At 33.1% G+C, this 11691-nt stretch overlaps 1 protein-coding gene across 3 annotated transcripts in view; it reads right to left on the bottom strand.

Moving 5' to 3' along the window:
- Window positions 1-7261: 7261 nt before the first annotated feature.
- LOC111432630 (E3 ubiquitin-protein ligase RHF2A-like) overlaps window positions 7262-11691 on the bottom strand; it is a 6066-nt gene continuing 1636 nt past the window's right edge. For 2 of the 3 annotated variants that reach the window (XM_023069585.1, XM_023069580.1), the window contains exons 4-8: window positions 8704-8766; window positions 8508-8616; window positions 8039-8421; window positions 7826-7990; window positions 7262-7725 (exon numbers count right to left, since the gene is read on the bottom strand). In XM_023069585.1, coding sequence (XP_022925353.1) covers window positions 7413-7725; window positions 7826-7990; window positions 8039-8421; window positions 8508-8616; window positions 8704-8766 — 1033 coding nt within the window. In that variant the 3' untranslated portion in view covers window positions 7262-7412. The remainder of the gene's footprint in view (window positions 7726-7825; window positions 7991-8038; window positions 8422-8507; window positions 8617-8703; window positions 8767-11691) is intronic. The other variant, XM_023069589.1, reaches the window with a different exon arrangement.

Here is an 11691-nt window from a genome sequence, read left to right as displayed (position 1 = left end):
TTTAATGATTATTTATATAACTAAAAAAATATTCAACTTATATTTTTTTAAAAATTACCTTACATATTCTTGTTAATTACAAATTACCTAACATTATATTTTTAATTAATATTAAATAATAAAACACCGAGTCATTTTCGATAATAAATTACAACAAACCAATGCTTACATCACTTAATTAATTTCAATTAAATTATCAATTTGGTCCCTACTAATTAACCTGAATTTCACAATTTCAAATCCCGACCCACCCTTATTAAACTAAATAAATTTTACTAATTATCCCGTAAATATTAATTATAAATTATCTCTCACACTAAATATTCTAAAATTATATAAAATATATTTATGGGAAAAAGAAAGAATTTTTTTTTTTTTTTTTTGGTTTAGTCAAATTATTTATTAGCTAATATTTTTTAGTGGAATTATTTATTTCATAATAAATAATTTTAATGATATAAAATGTTAATGAAAATTTATAATTCAATCTTAATTAATTTATTAATTAATTTTGACGGAATAAATATAAATAATAATAAAAAAACAGAGAGTGTGTGTCGGGAAACGTGGTGGAGGAATAAACTGGTGGAGTGGCCAAAGGAAATGTCGGCAATGGGCAAATATTTTTAGTACACGTGGCAGAATTTGATTGGAAAAAAGCAATGGTAAAGGGTAGAATTGGGAGTAGGTGATCATTCACGCTTCGGACAGCTCAGATTGGGCGCTCATTTTTTTTCCTCATTTGACCATAACACTATTTTTATTTTAAAAATATTTGTACTCTTTAAATTTTTATTCTTTTTTTTTTATTAATCAATATTTTTATATATATTATAAAATATATAATAAAATTTATCGAGACATCACTAAATATCTCAACGTTGTGTAATATAGTTAGCTGCCTTTCATATGAGATCGGACGTAGATTGGAGAGAGAAATTAAACATTTTGGCGAAAAAAGGAAAGAGAGGGATGGAGTTTCTCGCGCTTTTGGCATAGCGGGCCCAACGGGAGGCCCACACGACGGGCTATTAGCTCAGTGGTAGAGTGCGCCCCTGATAATTGCGTCATTGTACCTGGGCTGCGAGGGCTCTTAGCCACATGGACAGTTCAATGTGCTCATCAGCGCCTGACCCTGAGATGTGGATCATCCAAGGCACATTAGCATGGCGTACTTCTCCTGTTTGAACCGGGGTTTGAAACCAAACTTCTCTTCAGGAGGATAGATGGGTCGATTTAGGTGAGATCCAATGTAGATCCAACTTTCTATTCACTCGTGGGATCCAGGGTAGGGAAACATCTATCTAGTTAGACGCATTTTAAAATTGTGATACTGACATCAATACGTAATGGGCTAAAGTAGACAATATCTGCTAGCGGTGAGCTTGGACTATTACATTTCACAATATTGAAGTATTTGAAGAATTATAATTCGTAGATACGGCTCGAACTCGTTGGCTCTATGCATAAGCTATCTGATCGAAACGATTAATAAAAATAAAGAAAACGAGTAAGCTAAATAATAGCGAAAGAAGTCGTCTAGAAGAATTGATCGCTAAAGCAAAAGGTCAAGTAAAGGTTGATGCATGAGTTGTACCAAATCTAAGTTGAAATTAATACTATTAATGCTTAAGGACACGCATCATTTTGTTAGGTACGTTACATTATTAGAAGAGTTAAACTTTATAGAGAGCTTGTTGACATCTAATCCCACTTCGAGCGGTGCTCTCGTATATTTCGCTTCTCTTTCATTTATGTAGTGATCAGTTTGTGGGTATTCGTGAGCTGGGTTCGGTCGCGTTGGTGCATTTTTTAGACTCAACTCAATTGTTCGTGAACTGGGTAAGGTCTAGTCTTTTCAATACCTCCTTTCTTACCATCGCTGAGAGTACGCAAGCGACCTTGCTTGCATTCTAAGCAGAGCAAGTGTTCATCAGCTATAATTTTTACTATTTTTCCTTTAGAATACGCACGCATGGTGTTCGATGTAATGTACTTGTCCTACCTCGATCTTTTATGTATGACAATTTGTCATGTTCGGTTTCATCTGCTCATCCGACCTTACTCTTTTAAATATACACATTTGCCGTAACTCAAAAACCTAGCATGTTCATTCCTACTTTGATCTCTCGAAACAAACATTATCCCATCTGATTTTTATATGTTAGTTTTATTTTACGAAGCTATTTGAATCATAAATCGTAGTTTTGATTGTTCTAATATCACGAACAGAATAAATTAAACGAAACTATTTATTTATAATTTAATTGAAGTTCGTATATTTAATTAATTTAAAGTTCCAAAATTTAGAAGCAAAGTTAGAAGCATGAAAATAACATTCAATCTCTCCTTACCTAAGAATTTGACTTAAAACAAATAAAATAAAATAAATAAACAAAATAAAATAAATTCAATCATTTTTTTATTAATATATTTGATTTTTTGTTTTTAGTTTTAAAAAATTATTCTAATTTAAACACTTTTTTAAAAACATTTTTAAAATGCTTTAAATAATAAATCTATTTGATTAAATTTATTAATAAAAAATATTTTTAAAAAATCTTTTAATTAATTCAACTTGCAAATATATTTTTATTTATTAACCTCTTTTTAAAAATAATTCTGATAATCTAAAACTACTAAAGAATTTTTTATAAATTAATTTTATTTAGAAAAAAAATAAAAATATATTCCAAATACATTAGGAATTAAATTAGCTTGTCAAACTTTAAATAAAGCATTTGAGAGAATATTATATTAATATTAAAGTTTGGTGAAATAATAATTTTAATATTTATTAAGATTTTTCTTTAAAAAAATATTTAATTGTTAATTGGCAACGTGTGAAAATTTGGTTGGTCGATTTTTGTCGGTGGCTCTCCGCTCTTGAATCTTATTGGTAGTTGACTCTACCAACTAGTAAGAAATGACCAAAATGCCCTTAAACAAAGGAGTTGATAGTCATTAATGTGAGGGCATATTTGACCTATTGAAAGTATCAAAGATATGATAATAAATCTTGCAACTTTGATGCTTAATTAAATGAATGCTTTTTGTTTTGGTTTTTATCAATCATTGAAGTATTGATCAAATTTGGGTTTTGTCTTATTCCAATTGAGGACTCAATTATGGAAAAGTTAAATATATATTTTAAGCGCTAAAATTTAGCTAAATTTGAATTGTCATTGTATAAAGTTTGTACCCTAACACAATTAGTTTAGTAATCTAACGATGATTTGACATGTTCGTTGAGTAAATGTTGTTTGTTTTGGCGTAACGTGACAAACAAATGAAAGTAATAACTAGACTCATAAAGAGGAAACTGCATAAATTACTTCATTTCAATAATGACAAACAAATCGAAAATGATATTGGTCATGAAATAGACTACGTGCCATCCTTGATAAGTTCAACCCGAATATTAGTTTGCTCAAGTTTACAAGTCCGTTCTCACAAATGTCATTGCTATGTGGGGCTGACTCTAAAAAAACGTCATTGCTATATGGTGATTTGACATATTCATTGAGTAAATATTGATTGTTTTGGTGTAATGTGACAAACAAATGAAAGTAATAAACACAATTTTCAAGTGTTAAGTAAGAGGCAATGGTGAAATAAACACAATTGTCAAGTGTTACTGTAACGACCCTAAATTTCCACATACTCAGAGTCGCTACTAACGTCTCATGCTCATCTATAATGCAGAAATATAACTCTTACATGAACATAATTGATAACGTAAACTTAAAAAAAAAAACGTTTAAAACAACTTCTTCTCTGGAAAACACAGCCATGGTCTTACGTGTTTAAATACAAAATACTAAAATTTAGAGAAAATAAAAAAAAATACAAAATAATTTAAAACAATGGAATACAAAACAACCCATTCTAACTTAAAACTAAGAATTTAAATATGAGTCTACCCTATGCACGTGCCACAGTCTCTGCTCGCGATGTCGCCGTCCTCCGTACAAGTGCGCCTTGCCTTTACCTAAAAAATGATGTGGCACACGGCCTGAGTATTTCAAAGAATACTCAATAAGTGGCCCCACTATAGGGGCCGTGCAAATGCAAACACATGCAATCATGATTTAGGGACCTATCTCTATTCATCTTAGGGGTGTCCTCCAGTCTCGAACAAATTGGATGTGTAGTACTTCCCTACACACGACTCACACGTGCGAGTATGAATCCCCAGGGCGCTCGCACACCCCCTGGACCCTCTGATCAAGCTAATCTGTAACGACGTCCGGAGGTTAGCGGAACCCCATAGTGTCATGCACATCATGAACACCCTCATCTGTGTGCTTTCGCACCTGTGCATATTCGCGCTCATCATACGGTGCGCGTCTGCACTCATCATCTCTAGGGGAAGTAGCCATATGCTTATGAACATACAATATGCATGAGGTCCCTCTAAATCTATCACAATGTCTCTTCTGACACAACCCTCTAGTCTTATCTCTTTGTTACTTTAGGTAACACATACTCGTGGATATTTATATTAATATCATTTTCACGCTCTTAGGGTTGTGTCCTATATCGATCTAACGACATGATGCAATATGGCACTCATCATCATATAACATGCTCAATATGGAAAACATCATCATATTAAGGTAAACGTCACGCAATCATCATACTCATCATATTGTCACAAAGTGCATCAAACATATCAAGTACGACATTCATCAAAATATATATATACTGAGCACATCATCAAGTATTGTAACCCACACATCATCATAACTCATACATTATCATAACTCATATACCACATCGTACGACATAGTTCATACATCATCGTAACTCATACAATTTTTAGCCTATCCTATAGTAAGGCCACTTACTTGGTTGGCCTTAGCCGAAGTATTCCCTAATTTATTTAACGTAAGCTCCCGTTCCTTCAGAGTTACACCAAATGTTGTCAAGGTTTGCTTCCTATTATATCGTTCGTCACATTTTGTTAGTATTTCACATTTTAATTAATAATCCAACTAACCGTGTGAAATATGGCTCTAAACGGTCTCAATAAAAATCGAATCCCATGTTTTCATTGTTTCTAAATTATATAAGATGATAAAACTTAATACTTAAATTAATAATATGTCAATATTATTAATATTTCAAGTGGCTTGTATAATTCAACCTTTAATGTTATATCCTATAAATACAAATATAATAATTTATCATATTTTCCATTTTCCTTCCCTCATTTATTTCTCTTCTATATTGTATTTTACTTCTGTTTACGATACTTGCTATGAACAGTACTTGCCATTTTCAACCCGTTCTAATTTTCTTTTCTTTCCTAAAATCTTTTCTTTTGTTTTTTTTTTGTTTTTCTTTAAATTCTAATTCTTTTGAGTAGTTCAATTCTACCTCCATATCTCATTATTTCAAGCAATTTAAATCTAATTCTATAATCACTTTCTCAAAAGAGTTTAATTCTATAATTCTTTTAGAGTTTAATTTTACTCCTATATCTAAATAGTTTAATTCTGATCAACAGTTTAATTTTATTTCCATATTTTTTTTTCTTTGGCTTTACTATTTCCAAATCTAATCTTCCTCCCATACATGTATCTACTCCCATGTTTAAATAGTTTAATTCTCATATCTGTTAAAAAGTTTAATTCTATTCCCAAATTTTCTTTGACTTTACTATTCTCAAATCTTAGTTTTTTATCTTTTATTTTATCTAAATATGTTTTCCAGATCTTCCTTTTCATCCCGTTTGCGAAATCTAGATCTTCTTTTTCATCCTGTTTTCCAAATCTAGAATATGTTTTACAGATCTTCCATCTTCGTTCTTTTTTTTTATTTGAATGTCTTTCAGATCTTTCTTTTCCCTATCTTCCTTTCTTATCTATCTATTCTTAGACCCAATTTTGATCATTCAACAAATAATTTTCTAAATTTCTAACTATCTAAATAATTGCCTTCAAAAAATAAATCTGACTACTAATTTTCAAATGACATCTCTTACTCTGCCTACCCTCTCTCCATTATCTGCCTTCCTTCTCTCTCCATTATCTGCCTTCCTTCTCGATCTCTCCATTATCTGCCTTCCTTCTCGATCTCTCCATTATTGTATAACCATCTCTCCATTATATGCATTTTTTTCCTCCAAAAAAATATTTTCTTTCTATTTCTATTTTTGTTGAATTATTAATACTAAATGAAGGAGGTATTTTAGGGGATAGACGACAAGTCAGTTTTTTTTTTCTTTTTTTTTATTTTGTTATTTTTATTTTAATATACACACATATACATATACATATACATATATATTAAACCTATACATATATATTAAACCTAACGGGTCGTTAATAGTTACATTAACTAACACACCACTAGTTGACTTGAATATGTCAACCAATTCTCCCCCACAACAGTATTTATTTAATTGAGTGGTTAAAGCGTAAAGGGAATAAATGGAAAGAAAAAAATATCCACAAAAAACAAAGATACAAGTTCATAACAATATTGATGCTCTTCAAACCCATGCTTATTGTCTCTATAGCCTAAAATAAAACACGACATTAAATAGTCGAATGTCCTGTCGACGTTATCATGATAACATCAAGAAGAACAAAGGATATCAACTCGAACATAGCCATAGATATAGCTCAGTCAACCAAGGTAATCAAAATTACTTGCATGAAGAGAGACAAAATAGCATGCCATCAATCAACCCCTGATGAATGATTCAAATCTGGTAAAAGTCCCACTAACAAATTAGTGGATAATTAGGCACTTCAGAAGAATCTTCTCTTTAATGATATGGGAGAAAAGAGCATTATCAAAAAAAAAAAGTTACAAACTAGAGGAACACTTTCTTCCTTCTAGAAGGAAATATACGAGAAATACTCAGAAACACGTCTACAAAAGTTTCTTTCTATTTACCTTTCTGTATTCCACCGTCTGTTCAGTCATCTATTCCACAAGCAAAGAGCGCACATTATAAATTCTACAAATAGCGTGAGACCCCTATATATTAAACCTGATGACATCTATGGAAGAATAGAATAAAGCGTTCTTTATAAAGATATGGAAACTTCTCCTTAGTAGACACGTTTCAAAACCTTGAGAAGAAGCACAAAGAGGACAATATGGACTTAGACAGGGCGATTCTTCCAACTATGACTGTCAATTTACGAGTAAATAAGCTATTTACTACATGGACTAATATTTAAATTGACTCTTAACAAATTATAAAATAAACTAAAGCCCAGTCATTTTTGTGAATATTTCGAAGTTCCCCTTTCTTTTTTCTTTTTTTTTTTCCATTTTTTTTAAAACTTCAGTCTACTACAGGCTATTTCTTGTAGTATGGAAGAAGGAAACAATCAATTGCAGTATTCACCTCTTATAAGATGGCCTTTGAGTGAAGCCAATTCTGAGAATGTTCAACTTGAACTGGATTCTGCAGGGCATGAACCTTCTTTATTTGAGACGCTCAAAGGATTGTTTCCTCCATTCTTTGGTGTCCGTCTATCATTTGATTCCGAAACTGGGTTGTTATCCCCTACATTACTGGACTCAGGACTGCTACTTTTTCTAGCATCTCTTGTTTCAAGACGTTCCATCATGCGTGATACCGTTGCTATTCCAACATTAACCTCTCTTCTAACCTCAGAGCCAATATCTGACATTGAAGTATTGCGAGAGAACAATTTCTCCTTCCAGCCTCGTGTGCTCTTTGCGATTGAATCTTTGTATCTGAAAAGAAAAGGATAATGGAGGTGCTCAGGTCATGAAAGAACAAAGTAATCAAAAATTACACTAAAAACAATAAAAGCCATTAAGACATATTACAAACCTCATTGACATTGCATTAAATCGAGACTTCAGTGAATCCGAGAGTGATTGCAATTCTGATGATGGCCCGGCTCTATCTTGACTACTTGGCACTGGTTGACTGGTGGATCTCCTAAGAACGGTGTGGGACAATAATATTAATACATGACCGATAAATTCCATGTAGCTACATGCGATGGACACATTTCAATTAAATCCAATGAATAATGAATACCTATCGCTCGAAGGAGATCCAAGTTGGCTGGCAGAACGTGAACTGTATTGAGGTGCTGATGGAGAAGACTGATCAGTTTGCACGGGAGATGCTGAAGCATTGAGTTGTGGAGACTCTTCTCCAGCAGGTTGAGGTGGTGATACAGTAGCTACCATGATTCTTGAGGCTGCTTCACCTTCCCGATTGTCACGAGGAAGTGGAGAGGTCGATGAAGAATTAGGAGGGGAAGAAAACACCAACAATTGGGGACGGCCATGAATTCCTGACCGATGTCTGTGGCCTTCCCTTCTAGCACTATGGCGAGCTTGTCCCATGGCAGCTGCAGCAGCTAGGTGTTGGAGTATACGCTCTTCAAGGTCAGCATCATCAGCACCAGCTGGCAGCTGCATTGAGAAAAAACGTTCCCCAACTTAGATTTTGGTGTCCATGATTTAGTGACTTTAGGGTAAATATCATATTGGATACATACATGCTGTAACTCAAAGTCACCAAAAGTGGGATGGCGAAATATTGTTGAGTTTCTAACTGGATTAAGTCTAAAACTTCTCTCTTGTTCTACTGCTTCGAGCAACTCCTGACTGCAGAACAACCTCACATAAACAACCTTCATCTGCTTTCAAATTTAAATGAAAAAGTGATGATACAAAAATGGAATCAGTATAAACCTGGTTGGATCCTTCAGACTAACAGGTTGCCAACACATGGGGCATTGGGAGCTTCTCTGACACCTATTAAAAGATGGGACAAAATAAAAATGCTTGAACCAATCAAATTTAAATTCCAGTCATAACCTCAAACTTCATATTAATGCAGAAAATAATGCACAACTTCGGCAGAGCTGGGAGTATTGATCATGTTGTGGAGTATCTGGCTAAAGAGAGGTACTTGAGAAATTTCAGAATAATTTGCTTGATGAAGACGGGATTCCAATTTCTTTCCAGATTAATGTCACGTTTCTGGTCTGGCTTTTCAATTCAAAAAATGTTCTTCCCATTTTTTATTCACTGTGAAGCTTTATATAATTTCCAACCTTCTTAAAAAAAATAATAATATGTTTTACATTTCTACTTAAAACAATAACCGCCTGAATTCTAGTCTAAGAAAGTTGAAATTTGAACCTTCCCTAAAAAAACTATCATACAATAGAACTGAAAGAAAACCACTCCCAACTGAGCCCTACCACCATAAAGCATCATGGCAAAAAATGAAAGAAATATATAAACAACACAAACCCCTCAATCTAGCAATAACAAAATATATGATTCATAGGATCAGAATCACAACAAAAGCAGCCTACGAAGCAGATCATGGACTATCCAAGCCAACTTATTGTTAGTTAATAATCTAAGTAATTAGACAGCTCGGTATTCTGAATGGAAATATGTTTAAATGATTTTTTGTTTAATGATGATTGGTTTATAGTACTTTTATGTAAATAGAAGCAAGACAAAGCTCACTGAAAAGATGAAGGTTAGATTCCATGTTGACTGTCAGAAAGTTGGGACACACAGGAGAAAGTGAATGAACAATTCAAAATGATATGAACAATCAGTAGTTCTTGTAAAAATTAAAAAAGAAAAAAAGAAAAAGTGTGGTGAAAGTCCTTGGGTGTTCTGAGTTCTTGTTCACTCAATCAAGCCCAAACCAATCTATTTTGTTTCACTTCAATATATGACCAAGACCAGATTTTAAAAAAAGAACAATACAGGGGTGCCTCTTCTGGATCTTGTACTAAGTAATAATTCCTTCATGAGAAAACTGCCAAAGAAAGCACCAACCTTTTTTTAAGAAAAAAGCGTTAGAGGAAGAAGCATAAAGTACCATCCAAAACAGAAGGCTCCCGTAAATCAGTTAATAGATATTTGGTTATAAAAGACCCAGATTATCACACTTCCAAAGTAGGTCTTCTCTATTTTAGGCCAAGGACACCAAAGTAGGTCTTCCTTGTCACAGTTCCATAAGATTGAGTCATTGACCCATGGTTAAAATCAGAGAATTTTTTTCCAAAAAGAAACGTCAAAAAAATGGTTATGAGAATCCAGTGATCCTTAGCTTTTTCCAATGATAGAGCTTACAGAATAGGGTAGCAAACAACTATGGCTCATATTCAAGTCTAGGAAACGATCTTGCAATGGATACTATCCACAAAAACTCTCTTTCTTTTCTTCGTCGGGATTCAATATGTTGAAATCACATATATTAGAGATCAATTGCAATCCAAACTTGTAAAAAGTGATCCGCAGCAAACTATTATGCAGAAAAGATGCAAACGCACATCAATGAAATAGATGAACATTCAAAAAAAATTAGGCATCTGCAAAAATATTTGAAAAACTCACAACTTAACATTGAAAGGGAGATAAATATTTGCTAAACGGGTCTGCAAAGATATTGTGCACTTAATTTCCAAGTATGATCACATCAAAAGCAGTGTTGGTTTCAGAAGATAAGATGGAATGTCAAGTTAAGCTTTAATGCATAAGAGGTTGGTATTTTACAGGAACGATCATCAGGAAGACTGTCTTGCCTTGAAGTCCATATCCGTTAGCTGGTTTTGAGAATTATATTTTTTGCAATTTGGAATTATATTTTATAAAGTTCAACTTTTTTCAACTGAGTAAGAGAATGAAAAAGCAATAAAAATAAGTATTCATGTATGGTTTAATCCTCACATGAATTACATCAATTTTCTACCCAAAATCTTCAAGCCACCCAATGTTTGCCGTGTCAAATTTTTAATATTCCAAGCAGGCAATGCTGGGCATGGGTTAAAACCACGATCACTAGGTTAAATCCAAGAATCTTTAAACAAAATCCAACTCTTGAAGTTAGATTTCATCCTCACCATTTTCTTCAACCATCAAAGGAAAATGCCCACATGGCAAGAGGTCTGCTGACCTTTTTCTCTCTTGTCTCAACATTCTGAAGATGATATTAGAAACTCAGCACATCATACCACGAAATAAAAAGAGCATCCAAATTCCCACCACCTTTACCACTATAAGCTATCACCTAGATGTTAAATACATGTGATACTAATAATGAGGGTAGTAAGTCATATTGCTTGCCAGCTTCCACCCCCACCAGTACATCATAGATTGGTAGTCTGGACACTAGTCAATAGAAGACTTGTCATAGCAACAGACCCAGATACTTAATCAAGTCTTACACCCCCGAAGTACCTAGCATGGTCTTTCAAATTTGGATTCATTTCTAGCACTGAGAAATCAACCGTCTCACAATTCAAATACGTAAGATTCTACTTATATGATGATCTACTAACCCTTTCGAAGTATTAGAACTTCCCTATAATTTTATTTTTCTTTTTGGAGGAAGAAGGAAATAAGATACTTTTCATTGGCTGGTGAAAATTATAAAAGAAGGGAAATGCCCAAGAACCCCCGGTGGTTACAAATTGGTGCATCAAATGAACTTAATTGACGAAACTGTATAAATATAAAAAGAAGCCACAGTTAGAGGCAGGTATATGGTAGTCTGCCAAACATCCACTGTCGTCGTAATCAAATCAATAGTAAGACAAGATGATCACAAGCAGATCTGATATCTCAAACAGATATTGCAACAAAAAAAAAAAAAAAAAAAAAAAAAAAAAAAAAAAAAAAAAAAAAAAAAAAAAAAAAAAAAAAAAAAAA

Source organism: Cucurbita moschata, unplaced genomic scaffold (genome assembly GCF_002738365.1).
Source record: "Cucurbita moschata cultivar Rifu unplaced genomic scaffold, Cmos_1.0 Cmo_Scf00003, whole genome shotgun sequence".
Lineage (NCBI taxonomy): Eukaryota > Viridiplantae > Streptophyta > Magnoliopsida > Cucurbitales > Cucurbitaceae > Cucurbita > Cucurbita moschata.
Note: the sequence above shows the minus strand (reverse complement) of the source record. Positions and strands in the feature narration are given on the sequence as shown.